Below are 20,939 nucleotides of genomic sequence, written 5' to 3'. Positions count from 1 at the left end.
CTGAGTAGGATCTGGTCGAAAAAGATCATCTGGCTCCGAAGGTGGTGTCTGTGACGTCCGCTTCGGGTCTTTATGAGCTTGTTTCGGCGGGGACGCAGTTTTCGGCTCCGATGATTTTTTCGGGTCCGATGGATTTTTCGGTGCCGACTGATTTTTCGGTGCCGACTGATTTTTCGGTGCCGACTGATTTTTCGGTGCCGACTGATTTTTCGGTGCCGACTGAGGTTTCGGTGCCGATTGATGTTTCGGTGCCGAATGAGTTTTCGGTGCCGATGGACTTTTAGGCATCGATGTTGAAGAACGTTTCGGTGCCGGTGGAGACTTCGGTGCCGAGGAACGTTTCTGTGCCGAAGGAGATTTCGGTCTTGGAGCCTGTTTCGGTGCCAACAATGAGTGTTTGGGTGCCGAGGGTGTTAAAGGCACAATTAGGTGAGGTTTGCTCGAGCCCGAGCCACCCACAGGCTTAGATGTCTTCGGAGCCGGGCCCGAGGGCGGGGCTTCTGAAGAGGATTTCCGGTCGCGACTGGGCCCAACTGGCGGAGTCTTGACCACTGCTTTTTTGGATGGGGCAGGGGCAGGGGGGGTGGTACTCACACGCTGCCCTGGAGTGATGAGGTCATCGGAATCGTCGGCTTCGGACACGATCTCGAGATCTTCGGTGTCGTCTTCGGGAACATCTTGAGCAAAGATGTCTTCCGGTTCTGGAGCTGGTTTGGCCATAATATGGCGTCGAGCTCTTCGGTCCCGGAGGGTCTTCTTCGAACGGAAAGCGGAACAAGCTGGACAGGTGGACTCGTTGTGTTCCGGCGACAGACAGAGGTTGCAAACCTCGTGGTGGTCACTGTGGGGGAACTTCGCTCCACACTGGGGGCATTTTTTGAAGGGTGTCCTGTCCATCAGCCGCTTCCGGAACCGGTCCGAGTTGATGTCGACGTCGATGGAATACAAATCAAAGAGTTAAATCGATTGCTGGAAGTTTTCTGCTGGAGCGGAAAAAAGTTCATCCGAACCCAATGGCGGAAAAAAACAATCTGCCGATGGAGTGGATGCCCATGCGCACTGTTGTCCAGGGGAGGAGTCACCAACCTCGTGACCAAAGGCTTCTCCGAAGACAACAACAACCTGCAATCATCCGAGCCCAACACCAGATGGCGATCTTATCCTCAGTGTGTGATCTGCAGCTCATATGCCTCGAACATACAGTCTAGGTACTTATTTATCCATATACGTATTGCTTTACTCCTACTGTTACCTCTCTCAATATATCCTTTAACTCCACTCTGGCTCACCCAAACCTCACTCTGCTACTAGGATCCCCAAAATAATCCTTTCTAGAGTCTTCCCTTCTCTATCCCTCCTTGCATCAACTTAAACCTCTTTTTACTATTAAGATCTCCAAAACAAGACTTTCTAAACCCTTCCCTCATGTAGCCCTGATAGACTCATCCAATACCTCATCTTTCTCCCCAATCTACTTCTAGAGACTCTTTCCCCCTCCATCTATCCTTTACTCTTCCCAAACCTCCTCCTACTGCTATGATCTCCAAATAAACACTTTCTTGACCATTCCCTCTTTTGAGTTGGAGTTTAAAATATTTGTAGAGCGCACGTACACCTGGCGGTTTCATGGTGCTATGAGGTACTGAGCCCAAGAGGGCAAGAGGGTCGGGGAGGAGGGGAAGAGTAGGACGATTATGATGGGAAGGCCTGTGAGAAAAGCAAGGTTTTGAGCGCCTTGCGGAAGTGCGGGTATTGAGTGGAAAATCTAAGGTGGGCGGGGAGAGAGTTCCAGAAGGCAGGGGCAAGTGTGGAAAATTTCGTGCCCCCCCACTTATTACGCCTAAAGCGGGAAACTGTCAGCAATTGTTGAGAGGATGAGCGTAATTCCCTGACGGGGGCGTAGGCTTTGATTTCCGAGGAGATGAACGCAGGGGCTACGCCAGCCCGAGATTGAAAGGTGATACATCCTATCTTGAACTGAACGAGTTCTCGAATAGGGAGCCAGTGCAAGGACTTCAAGAGCGGAGTGACATGGTGGAATTTGGCCAGATTGTGAACCAGGCGGGCAGCCTGGTTTTGGACCAGTTGTAATCGGCGCATGCTGTAGGCGGGCATGCCGCAGTATAGAGCGTTGCCATAGTCTAGGCGGGAGATTACCATCGCCAGGACAATGAGTTTCAGGGCGGAAAAAGAAAAGAAACGGGAGACTTTGCGGATGGTGCGGAGTGAAAGAAAGGAGGAGGAAACCACGGAGCTGACCTGGGAGTGCAGAGTGGGTTGGTCGTTCAGTTTGATCCCTAGAGTTTTCACGGAGGAAGAGGGGGGAGGGGGGGGACCTAGGGAGGGGGGTCCAGAAGAGCGGGGTCCAGGGACTGGTGCAACCACCTGTCAGAAACAACTCAGTTTTGTCTGGGTTTAACTTCAGGTGGTTGTAATTCATCCAGTCCCAGATAAAGATCATAATAGACTGGAAATTCGCCATGGACTCAGGGGAGGGGGACAAAGTAAAAATAAGCTGGAGGTCGTCTGCGTAATTGTAGACGGAGACCTCCATTTGCTGAAGAGCAAAGATGAGAGGGGCAATGTACAAATTAAATGAAAGAGGAGAGAGGGAAGAACCCTGGGGGACCCCGCATTGCACCTTCCGGAAGTCCGCCGAGTAATCGCCCAAGCGGACAGCCTGGGTGCGGTCCGTCAGGAAGGAGGACAGCCAGACCAAAGCTGAGCCACCGACCCCCGCCGCTCCGACACGAGAGAGTAAGATGGAGTGATCAACCGTGTCAAAAGCGGCGGAGAGGTCGAGGAGTACCAGGGCCTGGGGGTGGTTAGTGTCCATGCCTTCTCTGAGGTTGTCAAGGACCGATAGCACTACGGACTCCGTGGAGTGTGCGGGGCGAACCCCGGCCTGACGGGGGGCTAGCACTCCATTTTCCTCCACAAAGGTACTGAGAGCTCTGATGACATGGCGCTCCAGCACCTTCCCTAGGAAGGGCAGCAATGAGATGGGGCGATAGTTAGCGAGAGCGGAGGGGCCGGCGCCCGGTTTTTTGAGGATAGGGACAATGATGGCCGAATTTAGAGGTTGAATGACAGTGCCCTGGGACAGTGAGCTATTGAGAAATTCAAGAGGAGGCTGCGCACAGACCGAGTAAATGTGCCTCAGGATGTGGGCAGGGCAGGGGTCAAGAGGAGAGCCTGATTTAATCAATCAAAGGGAGAAGGGAGAGAAAGGCTTCCTCAGTCAAGAGAGGGAAAGAATCGAGGCGTGCCGCGACTAATGGACACTGGGGGTTGACGAAGGAAGGGGGGGGGAGAAGGGATATTAGCTTTGATGTTAGAGATTTTGTCCAGAAAGTAACAGTTAAGAGAATCACATAGATCCTGGGAGGGGGTGGGTTTGAGGGTGGCTTTGTCGGAGTAAGAAAGGTCGTGAACAATAGAGAAAATTTCTCTGGGCTGGTTTTCAGCAGCCATGATTTTAGAGGAGAAGTAGGCCGTCTTCATAGCCAAAATAGTTTTTTTATATTGAGACAGGAGGATGGTATACTGGGTTTTGAGTTTAGGGCAGTAGTCAAGTCGCCAGGCCCGCTCGGCATGGCGCACTGAGTTTTAGTGCCTTGAGTTCCTCGTTGAACCAGCGGTTGGCGTCGTTCGCACGTCTGGAGGACACCCGCCTGAGGGGAGCGACAGAGTCGCAACCTGACAGGAGCCAGGAGTTGATGGAGTCGGCCTGTGCGGAGGATGACAGGCCGTGTAGGTCCGGACTAGATGCAAGGAGAGTGGCGGAGAGAGCGGGCACGTCCACCTTGCTCCATGAGCGCGCCCAGGTGTTTTTGGGGAGAGAGGGCTTGGAGACTAGGCTAAGGTGTAGGGAGAAGGACAACAAGAAGTGATCAGACCAGGTGCAGGGGGAGATGAGCAGGGAGGCTAGAGGGCAATTTAGGGACCAGATTTGATCCAGGATGTGGCCCTGAATGTGGGTGGGGGAGTGAACGTGAGAGTCAAAGTTGGAGGAGCAGAGGGTATCTGAGAAGTCTTTCGAAATCGAGCATTCGGCGGGGTCGGACGGCCAATAGTTAAAATCTCCTAGTATCAAGATAGAGGCGTTGTTAATCGCTAGGGTGGCCACTAGATCTTGGAAGCCGGGGAGAAAGGATGGAAAAGGTTGGGGGGGGGCAGTACATGAGCAGGCAGGTAAGTGGGACTCTGAAGGAAGGTGAGCGGACGACTAAAAAGTCTGATGATCCGATGAAAGGAAAGGATAACGGCTGAAAGGAGAATTCTTTGCGGGCGATCAGGGCGACGCCGCCTCCCGATTTGCCGGAGGGTCGGTCGGTGCGCAGAGCATAGTAAGCAGCCGGGAGGGCAGCTAACAGAGAAGGGAGTTGTCACAAAACCAGGTCTCTGTAAGGAATACGAGATCCGGTTTGTGCGAGTCCAACAAGATGAAGAGTTTGTGACAATGCTTAACTGCTGACCTGGTGTTAAGATAATAGACGGACAAAGTAGTGGGCGCGGGGGGGGCAAGGGGGACAGGGGGAGGGAAGGGTGAGGGCAGCTGAAAAGGGGGGGGGCGCAAGGCCATCAGTTCCAGTCTGTCTATGTGCGACATCACGGAGTCCTCCAAAGGCCACGGGCCTTGGAGGGTGTGGAGCTGAGTAGAAGAGTATTGAACAATCTGGGCATGATGGATGGCCCCTGGGCCCGGTCGGGCGCAGACGGGCTTATCTTTGGCGCACCTTCGGCGCGCAGACAGCGCGCCCGCTGCGCTCGTCCGCTGCGCGTCCGGAAGATGCACATGATTGGCCTCCGGGCTCGCGGGAATGGCGGCAAAACAAGTTTTGGGTAAGATGCCGCAGCAGCGCTGGATCCGCTGCGCGAGCAGAACTGGGAAAGGAGCGAAGTGAGTAATTTTTAACAAGATATACAAGTGACAATCAGTTTTAAAATCAGAGTCTCGCTCCCGGCTACCGCCTCAGGAGCTCAGTGCTTAGTTTTTTATCCCTCCATTATTCTTTTCAATCCAACTAACAGACTCACAGGTCCACCGCTCAAATACATTCATATTTCCCTATACTAATTCACCACTAATCCTTTTGGAGTTCCGGAGTAGCGTGCTACTCAACGAAAAGTGCTTCAACACCTCGTCAGGGGTAGTAAAGGCTAAATAAATGCAATTACAATACAATATTACACAGCAGGATGTCCAATAAAATAAATGTTACTTACCTATGACAAATGTAACAAGATCTATCTTTGTGAAGCGGACACCCGGTGCCCCCTCCAATTCCATACACATACTGGTTGCTTTTGGATGAATTTTCAGCAAAATAAATACCAGCTCCAAACATTCCACCTATATAAGCATGCCTTTCATCAAATCCTTTGTGAATAATTGCATTCACAAATGGGGACCCTATAACAAGAAAAGCAGGAATTATTAAATGTTTAAAATATTTAGATGCTTTCACATATCAACATTTGTAAACTCACAGCAAATGTTCATGCATTACTCATTTCATTAAGTAATATCCTATTAAAGTGCAAATGATCAAAGAATTCTATGGCTAGACACGTTGGCAGATACTATTAATCTTCAATTGTAAAATTCCACTGACCAGCAGGAAGTGTTACAAATATTTTCCAAAACAAGCTTTCGGAAAAAGTAGCCCTTTAACTTAATTATAGAGTAGTATCAACTTTTAATTTTTACTTTCTGACTAGCCCCTCTTCTTCCTGCTTTTTCTGGTAGAGAGGCAATCTATTTTGGGGCGCTTCTGTGTATTGTACATTATGAGAAGAAAAACAGGTTACCTGCATTCGGTAATGCTCTTTCCGGTGGATACTCTACCGAACCACAGATTCCTCACCTTAAGACTATCTCCAGGCGCCAGAATGACTCTAGAGATTTTTTCAGCCATGCTCCTGCATGTCTTGAGGCTTGGTAATAACTCTGTATCACCCATGCAGTGCCAGAGTGGAGGCGCCACCCATGCGTACTGATGTCCATTTCTTATCTTTCTTTTTCCATGCCCTCAGGCACAGAGAATGTCACATAAATTGTGACAGTGTGTCAAAATCCAACTTGGAACCTTATGATGATGTGTAAGAGTACACCCAACAGAAAAGGAGGCGGGAGAGTAGTAAGAAATCAACCATGAATAACGTTACAGAAATCAGTAACTTATTTTTCTGTTTGATACTTCTAACCACATATTTCTAACCCAAAGAATAGATAATATTGCATTACCACCTAAAAGTGGGGAGGCTGAACTGTGCGCCATAGAGTAATCTAAGACCTAGAGTGAAAAATGTCGCTCTTGTTTGTTGGATTTAGCTGGCAAGAAACTAGCGTTTCAACGAACGGTACAAAAATACACCCACCACAGTACGACAAATGTCCAGCATGGTACCCCCCACTTGCCAATGCCATTGTAGCAGCCTTAGGCCTTATGGAATGAGCATGTATGCCTTCAGCGGGCTGATTCTTGATTTTGATTTAGAGGACTACCCTGCTTAACAAGGTCCTTTTCTGCAACCCCTTCCCATACTTTGTTCCAGAAAATCCTAAAATGATAGTCACCCACAGAATGGTCCCTTGTACAGTCAATGTATAAGTTAAACACTCTTTTAGGATTGAGCCAATGGCATCTCTTATCTGCCTTTGAAGGATGAGATGGAGAAAAAAGCGTTAGCAGAGTGATGTGTAGGCCAATATGGAAAGTAATCACAACCTTGAGTAAGAATGCCTCTTGTGTCCTCAGCACTAACTTCTTTGAAAAGAAGGTGGTGTAGGGTGGGTGCACAGATAGGAACTGCATGTTACTCATGCAGTAGGCAGAGGTGAAAGCAATTAGGAAGACTGTCCAGACCGTTAACAGTCATAGTGAGGAGCTTTGCACTGGCTCAAAAGTCACGCACATAAGAAATGTCAACACTAAACTCAAGTTCCACTGTAGCATTATGAATGGGGCTCCTGGTTTTATGGTATTTATTTTTTGGACATTTCCATCTGTATTTATCCATATTTATTTTTTGCCAACTTTATCTGTATTTATCCATATTTATTTTGGGTTTTGTGAAAAAATAAAGCCAAAACTGGTATATTCCCACATTTATTTAACCAATAAATATAAAGTCATGCTTGCATGCCTACCAGGTTTCAGTGATACGAACACCTGCAGATGATAAATCAATGCACTTATATGAAAATATGCACATTTCAGCATCAGCCTTGTACATATCTACGGCTGTTTAAGCCTCTTTACTAAAATCCCTTTCTTTTTTAACCTCCTTACCTATCAATCCACACAGTTACTGGCTTGGCAGTCATGACAAAGTGTATTTAGGTCAGCGCTAGTGGCACCCTGTGCTACGCAATAGCGCACAGCCATTCGAGTTGATGTTGCTCTTGCTCAATATAGAAAATCTACACAAGCTGCAACTAATCTACTAGAGAAGCAGCCCTCTGACCGCAACCACTAGTGACCGCCTGCGTTACAAGATCGCACTGGGGATGCCAAAATCTTGTGGCCGCTAGCTCGCATTTCTGGAGCCTCGCAGGAACAAATATTTCACTATGTGGCGATTGGTGTAACTTGGCCAGAACTCTGCATTACAAGAGCTGCTCAACAATGACAATCCGATGTTCTATGGCAGTCATGCAGTTACACCACGTGGCAGGATAAAGGCTAAGAAAAGGCCACAAATTGCTCTGACACACAGGTGAAGAACTTTTATAAGCAATATTGTGCAGTGAAGAAAAGGAGCCCTATCTCATAGAGGTAATAAACCTATGCCAGTTAAAAGGAGGCTGCTTTTCAGCACATCAACATGGGGGAATTAACCTCCCGAGAGCCATTCTGCTGCCCAGTGATGTAATGAACCTCCAGATTTATAAACGTTCTACATGGCCATACCAACTTACCAACCCACACATTTGGCAGGAAAAAAAAATATCTGTTACTGGCCCTTCAATCTTTCATCAGCTTTATGGTGTTTTTCCAATCTACTCACAACAGTTGTGGATGCTCTGAGGCTCTAAAGGTTCATTAATACATAGCTGAACAACAATATTCAGCTCACAATCAAAGGAGTCTTGTCTTCTGCATGTCTTTCAGGCAACAACTGTACTGCTGAAATTGACTTTGAGGGAAATTTATGATGAACCAAGTTATTGACAAAACCCATGAGACATGGAGTATTCCAGTACAAAAAATGTTTTCCAATAAGAAGGGTACTTATTTAGCCCTTGCAAGCAACTTATTCTTTGGTCAAGATATGGTCCGGATAGTGGGTCTTCCGGCCTCGTCTATCCTACTGCTTTCCCTGGGCTGGCTGATTTAAACTGGTTTTCAAGGTCAGTTATGTCACACACAGTTTGTCTTAAGCAGACAACACACCACTGACAGTGAGAGACAGGACAGAACTTCATTGGTTGCTGGATCATAGGGAAGCTTGGAATGGAAATGCTTTTTAGCATCGATTTGGATCCAGAGATAGAGTCTAAAACCAGATGCTCTGGGTGTCTAGGGTTTGGTGTGGTTAGATCTTGACTGATGGTAAGCAGACCTCACAAAACTGTTCAAGGGGCTTATACTGTGATGCATCCATCCCAGAGGGTACAATGCTGTATACTGCTCAGGATGGTGAATATTTTTGAGGTTTGTTAAAAGATCTACCTGGGGACTGGGTTTCAGTTAAAATGAATACTTGCTGGGTGTCTGCAATGCGGTAGTAGATTCACAAATGAGTCCCCATTTGCTTCTCAACTGAATGTTCTGCGGCTCTTCAGTTGGGTACGAGTTTGGTAAGAATTCAGCCAGACTGAATTAATCCTTGAGCCAATAGACACAATTCCAAGTGTTTTAGCTCAAATGCTTTCAAATAAATCACTATGATTCTTATCACAACTTTATGGAAAATTCAAGCACATTTACTAGTTTTTGTGGAGCTTTCTTGGCACTCTTCAATTAGCCTTCTCTTGTATGGAGGAAACTGATCGGTCTAGCTCAACCATTGGCTGAATATGGCTGCCACTGATGCCATGGAGAATTTCAGGTCTAGATGTAGTATCTGTGGCCTTTTGAGAGAGGTCAAGGAATTTCAGACAGGGCAGCATGGAAATCCTGGTCTGGATGGTATAGAGGAAAAAGAATGGCAAGGCACAAGAAACGTTTAGATGTTTTAGGTCAATCATTTCCTCTTTATGTGTTTTTCCAATACAGAGCTTGATGGATGATGGAAATATTGGGAAGAGGGCAGCTGCATAAAACGAGGAAATGAAAGTGGGCATTGGAAGTCTCCATTCTTTATAGAGAAAGAAAAGTTGTGGAAATTCAGAACCTAAAATCAGTGGGGAAGAACAGACCGATCTCTGTGAAGGAAATGTGGGAAGGAATGGGACCGGGGTTCTGATGGGATACTTGGGTCATTCTCAGGTGAATCTAGAGGTAAAATATCAAGTTTCAGTTGACCTTGAAATGTAAACATTTTATCCCATGTTTTTTCTTATTTTCTTCACAGGAGATTTAATCAGAAATGTATAATATCACAGAGTCCAGGGCATACAGAAATTTGATATGATAAATAGAATTCTGAAGACTATTTAGAAGGTCCCATCAGAAAGAGACTAGTTGAGCAGTCTTAAGTCGTGTGAATTGTAACCCTTTTCTTCTTTAGTATGGTTACATATCTTGAACAAGCACCCAGATTCCTACCTCCTAGGTGACCCTCCACTATGAACTCCTTTGTAACACCTCCTGAAAATGAATACCTTGAAAATATAAAAATTGAGCTTTTGAAATAGATCACCTTTCAGAATACAAGTTTTTTTTATTTGATGATGCACCTTAAATTGAAGATGTGGAGAACCCATATGGTCCATTGAAATTCAACTTCAAGCTGGAATGTGAAAATACATATTTTAGCTGTTAAAAGACTCCTCTTGATTGATATTATTGAATAAGTTACCTTTGGTAACACTATTTTTGTTATCTAGGTGGAGATTGCTCACCTTTTGAATATTCCCCAGGTATCAGACTGGATCTTAAAACCTTTTCCGTAGTAACTGTGCGCCGGAAGGTGTGCAGTCTTGGGTAGAGACACGACTCTAAGACCTTCGGAGACTGTGTATCGATGAACCCGAAGGCTATCAGGGAACATGACGCGAAACTCTACATTGCCAAGCATATGGTGATGCAGCATCAAGACCGCTTCAAGTCAAATGCTCATTCTCTGTCCAGCTCCCAGAGTTGATGGAGATGCTCTTGAGGTTGGTCTTCATTGTGCTCCAAAACCTCACAAAAGCACAGGAATCATAAGTCGCCAAAGCGGAGTTTTGCTCCTTCACGCCATTGCTACTCCTCTGATAAAGAGCATGGAGGGCACCAACGGAGCCGCTCCTGAACTTGGCCGACTTCAGACCAATTTCCAAAGCTGGTTCTGGCACAACCTGCATCTCTAAGGTCTTCAGCCATGCTGTCCCAAATCGAAGAGTTTTGTTCCGTTATGATCCGGCTCTTTGGATCTTCTCTACCGACCCCTCTGGTGCATCTTCGGCCCCCAAGGAGTCAAGAGACCTACCACCTGGATTACCGCCGACCGGTTTGCCTTTGGGCCAGCTAGGCCCCTTGAGCCATTTCTTCCCTTGGCTCCAGTATCGACGCTACCACTGATGTCCATACCCAATCCAGACCTGGGTACTTCGACGCTAATGGTGACTTCGCTGCCTGAAGAGGTGGTTTTGATTGTCCTTTCTGAAGTCCACTCTACGCGGTCCAAATTCGACCGATGGACCAACCAAATCTTACAGAAGTTTATTCCCTCACATTACCACCAGGCAGGCAACACTCTTTGAAATCTCTTTTTAGTAGACTCTGACAACGATCCTCACCAAGGTGAAGATTTCGCTCAGCTCTATGCCAATTACAACCAGTAGATGTTGATGTAATCGTAATGAGTAGGACAGCTTTCAGTGCAAAGAGACGCAGCAAGCGACTATGCATAGGTTTGAAGAGTGTACACATAAGAAATGTCAAGACTAAGTTAAGGTCCTACTGGGGCTCAAATCTTTAATAAACCGCATCACAACTGGTGATTTAAACAAGGGTGGCTGGTCCAGCAAACGTAGAAAGGCTGAAAAATAACAATCTGCCCACTGCAAAGTCTTGCTGGGTAAAAAGAAAGAATAACACCAGAGCAGGCAGCAAATTTGTTCCGATGTTCGGCATAAGTGGATTTCATGTAAGGGCGCCTGGCAGCGAGAATGACATTTGGCAGCGAGAATGACATTTACCACCTGAGACAGAAACTCGAAAACAGATGCTCATTGTGAGACATGGGATCTCTGGTTGGCTAAGGCTTGCGCCAAAGCATGGCAGAAACCACCACTCTAGTCAGGGCAAGGGAGTTACACACCAAAGATAACCCCTGCTCACCCCCTTGGTAGCTTGACACGAGCAGTCAGGCTTATCCCGGTGGCAATGTGTAAAGCATTTGCGCAACACACTCAGCAACAGCATACTAGGCACACCACAAACAGAACTCCACACAAGGTTATATTAAAAATAGCCTTTGTATTATCATAAACCACATTAGAATAGTAATCACAAAATATACACTGTGTCAACTGGCACTGGGCAATATTTACAGGGGATTATACACACATGACAGGGCCACATGGGCCACTGTCAGAATCATCACTTAGTAAAGATAATAAATGTAGACATATAATAAACATAGAACAGAACCAGTAATTACTGGCAAACACTGTACTCAGCATCATCCTGTAACCATAAATCATATTATGCACAGTATCACATTAGGTGAGAAATATATTCTGCGCCCACCTCATAAGCCTAAACATATTAGACCATAACCTCACATTAGGAAATACTCTCACTAACAAACCGCAGTAGAGAATAATCTCACATGCATAAACCACAGTACGCACATAACCTCATAATCATAAAAACACATTTAGAGGCACAAAACAGGGTGCGTAAATCATACTACATGAATCACATTTCCTAGCACCACATAAATCACATTTAGCACATAGTCTCCTAATAAAGACCATAGTAGGCATAAATCACATTAAGGCCTCGCGCCCTATTAACCCAACAGTCCCCTTGGCCAACTGGCCATCTCAAAGGGGCTCAAATGCCCTATGTCCAAAAGTCAGGGTGCGCTGCCAATGCAGCAGAAGTCAGGGGTGCGCAATTGCGCAGACCTAAACATTGCAGCTGGCACTAAGTGCTGCGCAGCCGTGAATGTATGGGGCAAAGGAGTGCATCTCACTCCTAACTTCAAAAGACATGCTCCCAAAGCACTGTGGCCTAAACGATGCAGCTGCCCACTACTTGCTGGGCAGCTGTAAGTATTAAAATGAGGCCTGGACACTCCTGATGCCCTTTGAATCAAATGTGCGCAAAACATTGCAGCTGCCCTCTGTCTGGTGGGGCAGCTGTGAAGACACAAATGGGCTCTGGCACAACTGTGCCCTCGGGGCCTCACTGGGGCTCTGTGCACAAATCTCCATCGGCGCAGCTGCCCTCTGCAAACGGGGCAGCTGGCGTAAATAAACTGAAGGGGCCCTGGCACAATGTGCCCTCGGGGCCCCACTGGGCTTTTCAATTAAATTGGCCCCTACGTTGGAGCACACTGGCGCTTTAAGCAAAACTGGGCACAACATGGGGAAAGAACAAATATCCCCCATCGTTGGAGCGACCCCCTATCAGGCGGGGGCCGCTCAGGAAATAGGCCGGGACACGGGACCCAACACTGTGCCTCACAAGGCACCACAACACGGATGAAGCCCCTACTCACCAGGGCTTGCGTGGGGACTCTGCTCCTCTCTTCCCGGTCTCCTCCTGGACTTCCTCGGGGGAGCAACACGCGGGCCTCTCTCAGCTGATGAGCCCTGCTGGGATTCTGGCCACTCTGTTGCGGCACGCAGGGCTCCCTCTTCACCATGGGAGCCCCGTAGGGGATCTTGTACCCACGCTGCCTGCTCCGGCCGCATCTCTTTGCGGCGTCCATGAAGGCGGGGTGGGCTCCCGCCGGACTTCCTGCACTTCCAGCCTAACACGAGGCCCCGTCACCAACCAGGCCGCGGTCCGGCTGTTTCCTTCTGCGGCAATGTGGGGTAGGCTCCCTCGAAATTCAAAATACAAAGCGGGGTGGGCACCCGCAATCATGATCAATACGCGGGGTGGGCTCCCGCCATGCAAAATAAATAATAAGCATCAAGCCACCATAAAAATAAGCGGGGTGGGCACCTGCCTTGGAATCCACGCATAAGCGGCCATGACGCGGGTTGGGCACCCGCTACGAAGTCAGTAAGAAGCGGGGGAATCCCTCCCAAAACTATCACAGCCCAGCGCTGCAAGTCGGAAACAGAAGCGCTCCTGAATAGACAAAGCGCTCACCAGGCGCTAGGCTTAAAGCCCTTCAGAAAGAAGCATCAGGCTTTAGATTAAGGGGCAATGCAGGGCCCAGGGAGGCAAGCCCTCCTGGCAGCCTCCCCCTGGGCCTCAGCAGCAGCACGCCCCGCAGGTTCAGGAACAAATCCAGCACAGCAGATTTTCATGGGGGTCACAGCCCCTATATTTATACTACAAAATCCATTTGTGTCACAGCACAGGGCTTGGGGATACAAGTCAGGGCTGGTTTATGGGGGATTTTGAGCACTTTGTTTTGCTCGGCTCCTCAGGTGGGGCCTCAGTGATCAGACACACCACAGGGGGCGGAGCCAGCATTGTGGAGGGAAGGCACAGCCCTATTCAGGTCCCAGGTGCAACTCCTTCCTCCCATCTAGATGCAGATCTCTCTATTCACCACTGGGCTGACTCACCCTGTCTCCTGGAGCCACCCACACCTCTCAGCTCCTGTCACTCACAAGCCAGACATGCAATTCACATTAAGCAGGCAGACACATAGCACACAGAAAAGACAACTTCTAAAAGTGGCATTTCTCCACCAGTCACCATAAATCTGCGCACACCATTGCGCAGCATTTATACTCACGAGTTTATACATACTAAACTCGACCTTGCACTCCTCTCATACCAGGAATTACCATGGACACACATAACCCCCATGCATTCATATGGGAGGGCAGGCCAATCTCACCACACGCGCTCAGAGCGTGCACGCACTTTACACTGGACCACCAATACCAGGCCACAGGAAAGGCAAAATGTTTAGGGGTGAACCTGCCAAAAAGGGCCAAGTCCAACACTCATGCTTAGGATTTCCAAGTACCACACTCTCCTGGCTGAGCATGTGGCTATTTGGATTACTAGAACCCAATCAATCATATTCAGAATGTGGAGCATGAGAGGTGGTGGCAGGAAGGTCTAGAGGAGTCCCTTGTTCCATTCAGCAGGAATGACTCTCTTAGCAAGTGCTCTCACAGAAACTACAAAGCACAAAATCATTGACACTGTACGTTTGACGATGGTGACGAAGTCTGGCCAGGGAACTCCCTCCGCCACCACTGATCGAATATGTCCTGCTTCACAGTGGGATGCATTTGCCACTTGTGATCCACCATGAAACACATGCTCAATGCACCAGCTCTGGCATTTAGTGACCCTTCCAGGTCGATGTGTAATAGAAAGATGTTCTGCTGCTTCAGCCACCTACAGAGACAAAGTCTCTTACTCAGGGGCCAGAACCCCAATCTGTCCTGTTCGTTGCAGTTTCATGTTGCAAATGGAGAACCTCCAACAGCATCCCTAAAGAATGACAGGAAACCTTTATGACCAAACAAAGGTCCTGAAGCTCTAGTAAATAGATTGTGGAACTGGTGCTCTCCTGGATGCCCCCCACCCAAAATTCAATAGCAATACATCAGTCACCACTGTACGCTCTGGGTGGAGAAGGGACAGCAGTCTGCTTCAGGACACACAGGTGTAGGTTTGACACCACTGTAGAACTTGGGCTGTCTTCTTTGCAACAAGTATGGAGTTGGAGAGGCAGCCTTGATGCTGGACCAAACGGGATTTCAGCTCCATTGCAGGATCTACATGAGCCACCTGGCACTGCTAATAAGGATGATGTGCAAGACAAAGAGCCCAAGAAGCAGCACAGCCATCCTCACAGAGAACCAGGATTGAACCCAAAAAAAAATAGGCATCATAGCCCCTATGTGTCGGACTTGCTGCAGTGGAAGAAATGCCGTTATCATATTTTGAGTAATTGCACTAATGAGAAGTTACATCAACATCTGGTAGACCTAGGCCAGATTTCTCTACAAGAATTGGGAAAGAAGGCCGACCACTGGGTCAAGACTAGAGTAACAAAAACAGCCACTGTGGGTAAACAGAAGAAAGGAGTTATCAAACCTCCACAGGTGAAAGGGGGTGCGAACCCAAAAGACAAAAAGACAGTCCTCTAAAGAGCCCCAAAAACCTGCTCAGGGGGGTGGGTCCCAAAACTCTTCCCAGTCTATTGGTAGGTACTAAGGGAAGAACTTTGATCTCCAGAAGGCCTGGTGTTTCACCTGTAAGAAGTTGGAACACTTAACTAGAGATGCTACTTGTCATAGCAAGAAGCCCCCTAGTCCTCCTCCAGTTACTACTGGTGTAGGCAAGCTCCAGATGGGATCAACAGTGTGCCCAGAGCAAAATAGGGTTCATACTGAAGCAGTTGTAGTCACAGAGGGTGAAGTTCAGTTTGCCACTATTGCTGTGTGGCATTCCCAACTTAAGAAGTATTTACAATATTCCTGGATAAATGGGACTAGGGTAGAAGCCCTGAGGGATACAGGTGTCAGTGTCACTATGGTGAGACACACACTAGTTTGCCCAGAGCAATAATTGATTACAAAATCGTATCCAATCACCAACGCTGACAGTGTTACTAATAACCATTCCATGGCTACGGGAACGTTAGACACGGAGGCAGGGGGGGGGGGGGGGGGGTAGGGGGTGGTTACTGTCCTGAAACACTCAAACAGCTAGTGGTCTCTCCAAAGCTTCCAGTTGCCTGTCTGCTTGGTAATGACCTGGAAACCTCAGCATGGGCTGAGGTAGAATTGAAAACCCATGCAGCAACGCTGAACATCCCTGAGATTGTGTGTGTCAAGACTAGAGCACAGAACCGAATGCAGGGTGAAAAAGAAGTGTTGGAGCCTGAAAGAACCGCACAACCTTCCAAGAGGAAAGGTAAGATGACTGGAAAACCAGCTTCTGAACATCAAAAGACTCAGGACTCCTCTCCCCAGGGAGCAGACTTGGAAGCGTAGGGGGAACAGAGCCCATGGGACTGGACCCTTACCAGGTTGAGCTCTTTGGCTCAGGGGGACCCAAATAGGGAACAGCTGTGCCTTGGACAGCAGACCTGTCCAACTCTTGAAAGCCTGAGGCAGCAAGCTGCTGCACAGAAAAGGGAGATGTCAGTGGTACCCGCAAAGCTTATTGGGAGGAGGGACTCCTGTACACTGAGGCCAGAGACCCCAACCCTGGTGCCACTAGGAGAGTAGTAGTGCCTCAAATGTACAGGGAGTTTTTCCTCACTTTGGCTGATGACATCCCCTAGCTGGGGATCTTGGCCAAACCAAGACTTGGGAAAGGCTAATTAGCCACTTTTACTGGATCTAGATGTCCCAGAAAGTAATGGAGTTTGTGAGCTTCTGTGTCACCTGTCAAGTCAGTGGCAAAACAGGTGGAAACCCAAAGGCCCCCTTAACTTCACTACCAGTGGTAGGAGTTCCATTTGAAAGGGTAGGTGTGGACATAGTGGGTCCACTTGAACCTCCCACAGCATCAGGGAACAAATTCATACTGGTGGTAGTGGATCATGCCATCAGGTATCCTGAGGCAATCCCCCTTAGGACTACTACAGTTCATGCAGTAGCCAAGACCCTCATTGGTGTCTTCACCAGGGTAGGGTTGCCTAAGGGGTGGTTTCAGACAGGGGATCAAACTTCATGTTTGCATACCTCAAACACATGTGGAAAGAGTATGGAGTGCTGTACAAGTTTACTACACCCTATCACTCACAAACCAATGGTCTTGTTGAAAGGTTCAACAAGACACCGAAGGGCATGATCATGGGGCTCCCTGAAATACTCAAACGGTGATGGGATGTCCTCTTGCCATACTTGATTTTTGCCTACAGAGAGGTGCCTCAGAAGGGAGTAAGGTTTCCCCCCTTTGAACTTCTGTTTGGCCATCCTGTTAGGGGACCACTCTGTCTTGTTAAAGAGGATTGGGAGAAGCCTCTCCAAGAACCCAAACAAGATATTGCGGACTATGTTCTAGGCCTAAGGTCCAGAATGGCAGAGTACATGGAAAAAGCTTCCAAAAATCTTGGGGCGAGCCGGCAGGAGCTCCAGAAGCACTGGTATGACCAAAAAGTTGCATTGAAGGAATTCCAACCAGAGCAAAAGGTGTGGGTTTTGGAGCCTGTGGCACACCAAGGGCCCTCCAGGACAAATGGAGTGTCCCTTACACCATCTTACAAAAGAAAAGTGAGGTCATCTACTTGGTAGACCGGAGCACAAGCAGGACCCCCAAAAGGGTGATCCATATAAACCACCTTAACCTTTTCCATGACAGGGCTGACAACCATGCTGATGGCTACAGATGAGGATCAGGAGACAGAGTGAACCTCTCCCTGACCTCCTCTCTTACAGCCCCAAAGATGGGTCAGTGGATGGAGTGGTCTATTCCGACACCCTCCCTTCCCAGCTGCAGGCTAACTGTAAGCAAGTCTTACAGCAGTATGCAAAGCTCTTTTCCTTGACCCCTGGTCAGACAAATTGGTGTACCTATGATGTGGACACTGGGGACAGTGTACATGTCAAAAACAAAATCTATCAACAGTCTGATCAAGTTAAGGAAAGCATCAGAGCTGAAGTCAGCAAGATGCTGGAGTAATGAGTTATTGAACCCTCTGAGAAGCCCTCAGCCAGCCCAGTGGTTCTAGTCCCCAAACCTCATCCACAGGGTGGAAAGAAAAATTAGGTTCTGTGTGGACTATAGAGGGCTCAACTCTGCCACCAAGACAGATTCTCACCCTATACCAAGAGTTGATGAGTTGATAGACAAATTGGGCGCAGCCAAATTTCTAAGTACCTTTGACTTAACTGCAGGGTACTGGCAGATTGGCATGGCAACAGAAGCTAAAGAGAAAAATAGCATTCTCCACACCTGATGGGCATTATCAGTTTACTGTTATGCCCTTTGGTTTAAAGAATGCCCCTGCCACCTTCCAAAGGGTGGTGAACCAAGTCCTTGCTGGACTGGAGGCCTTTAGTGCAGCATATCGTGACGATATTGCTGTCTTTAGCTCAACCTGGCAGGATCACCTGATCCACCTGGTGAAGGTTTGGAAAGCCTTGCAAACTGCAGGCCTAACTATCAAGGCATCCAAATGCCAGAGAGGGCAGGGAACAGTTGTATACTTGGGACACCTTATGGGTGGAGGCCAAGTACAACCTTTATAGCCCATGATCCAGGCCATCCTAGACTGGGATGCTCCACCAACCCAAACCCAAGTCAGGGCATTCCTTGGCTTGACTGGGTATTACAGGAGGTTTGTGAAAGGGTATGGATCCATTGTGACACCCCTCACAGAACTCACCTCCCAGAAAATTCCCAAAAAGGTAAACTGGACAGTTAGCTGTCAAAAGGCTTTTGACACCCTGAAAGAGACAATGTGCTCAGCACTAATTCTCAAAGCTCCAGATTATACCAGCAGTTCATTGTACAGACTGATGCCTCAGAGCTAGGGATAGGAGCGCTCCTATCCCAGTCCAATGATGAAGGCCAAGAACAACTGGTTGCTTTTTTAAGCAGGAGGTTACTCCACAGGGAGCAGTGTTGGAGTGCCATTGAGATTGCGGCATCGGGGTCCTGAAACAAAGCACATCCTGAAACGAGGTGCAAAGCCTCCTTCTCCAGGATGGGCAGGGTCCGCGATGGGGAAGTTTCAAAGGCTTACCGCCTTTGGGAGCTACCCCAACCATTTGCTGCTCCCAGCAACTGACTCCCACAGGTTTTGACCCCCCCACTTTGGGCAGGAGAATCGGCGGGATAATCAAGTTAGGAGGGGAGGTGTGCCCACCTTTGCCAACCCACCCTCAGGTGGGGGAGGGGAGTTGTGCCCACCTTTGCCAACCCACCTCTCAGGTGGGGGAGGCGAAGGGAAACACAACTCTGAGTCCCAGCAATCTGGCAGATTGGGGGACCCAGCCAACTAGAGTGCAGCTTATGCTCCTGTCCCGCTGGAGGATGGCATAATAGGAGGGGTACCCACCCCAAGGAAGGGACCCATTGGTCCCAAACTGTACCTACTGACCTGCTCACCCACAGACTATGGCTCCAGCCAAATCCACAAGTCTGCACCACTCTGCACCCTACCCACACGGCCTGAGTGACCAAACACCAAGAGGAGGTCTCCCCGGTGATCCCATTGAAGGAAGGCATAATAGGGTGTGTACCCACCCAAAAGAAAGGACCCATTGTTCCCAACCTGAACCTACCTGTGACGCCCCTAAATTTAGTATTTAGGGGGAACCCTGAACCTTGCCTCCTCAGACAAGAAGAAACCAGAAGAAGGACCGAAGAGCCATGCTGAAGAAGAGGAGGACACCAACTGACTTGGCCCCAAGCCCTACCGGCCTGTCCAGAGCTCGACCTGCTAAAGCAAAATCCCTATGTGTCCTGCAGCCAGCAGCCCCCAAGAACCCGGAGGACCTGCCCTGCCTTCCGAAACCAGACTGTCTCCCGTGAGCACCGGATTTGCTCACCAACAGACTCTGGCTCCGGACAAATCCGCAAATCTGCACAACTCTGCACCCGACGCCCACGGCCTGAGTGGCCCAACACCACGAGGAGGTCTCCCCAGCGATCCTGACCTGGGATCTGGCCTGACCTGCCTGAAGTCTCCACCCAACTCCTGCAGCCCCTTTCTGGACGATCCCCCCAACCGCGACCCGAGCCAGTGAGAAAAACCCAAAACCTAAAGACACCCCTGCAGCCGACATCCCACAGCTTTGAGTGGCCCAACCAACAGTGTCCCGGCATCCCAACTTACCTCTCCAACCGGTGGTCGCCTGCAGAAGATCTTCGTCCTGAGCCTGCAATGTTTGCAACCAGTGAATCCCCCTTGAATTCAACAGGGCACCCGACGCCAAAACAGCAACCTGCACTCGGCCACCCCGGTGCTGCTGTTGGTGCACCTTGTGTGCTAAACCAGATCCCCCTTTGTCTTGAGCCTAACACCAGGAGCTTTGCTCTCACAACCCTGTGGTCTGCTCATGAGCACCAACCAACCGGAGAACCCCTATCCTCCACTGGATAACATTGGGCCTCAGCACTCTGCACCCGGCCGCCCTAGTGTCGCAGAGGGTGCTTTGAGAGTGCATCTTTAACCCCAGTAACCCAACTCCCACAACCAAGTACTTACCTGTAAACTGATAACTTAATTTCCTTCCGTACGATTGCATTGACTGCTTTTCTTTGAATTTTTTTTACGTGTGGAGTTTGTTTGTATCAAACCTTGAAAAAAGGCAAATGTACAAAATCTAAATTACTTCCTTTTTCTCAAGGACATGTCCCATTATGATATCTATGCATATCACACTGAGTAGAAAACGTAACTTAAAAAGTAATCTGAAAAGTAATGTACAAAGTAATCTTAAAAGTAACTGTAAAGTACTTTTGACTGTGTACTTACCTGAAAACAAACCAATTGCATCCAACTGCATTCCAATTGTAAACAGAAGGGGGATGGGAGCACACTGCTTCACCTCCCAGCCATTGAGCTGACGAGCTTTTGGAGATGCACCTGTGTGCCTGCGGGAGGTACTGAGACCTGAAAGGATTGTGACAGATTGCTCAGCAACCCCAGATAAATTTAGTTTTTTATCTCTACTGATGAAGGATAATATCCAGAAACACATGTCTAGAGATTGACAGCACTAA

General features: G+C 48.4%; 1 protein-coding gene across 2 annotated transcripts in view; it reads right to left on the bottom strand.

Moving 5' to 3' along the window:
• Nucleotides 1–20,939, bottom strand: part of TNKS2 (tankyrase 2) — a 689,601-nt gene that overhangs the window by 113,173 nt on the left and 555,489 nt on the right. For both annotated transcript variants that reach the window (XM_085605833.1, XM_085605841.1), the window contains one exon: nucleotides 5,230–5,416. In XM_085605833.1, the coding sequence (XP_085461959.1) occupies nucleotides 5,230–5,416 (187 nt within the window). The remainder of the gene's footprint in view (nucleotides 1–5,229; nucleotides 5,417–20,939) is intronic.

The sequence above is a fragment of the Triturus cristatus genome, chromosome 1_2, assembly GCF_964204655.1.
Source record: "Triturus cristatus chromosome 1_2, aTriCri1.1, whole genome shotgun sequence".
In the NCBI taxonomy this organism is placed as follows: domain Eukaryota; kingdom Metazoa; phylum Chordata; class Amphibia; order Caudata; family Salamandridae; genus Triturus; species Triturus cristatus.
This window is presented reverse-complemented; position numbering and strand designations above follow the sequence as displayed.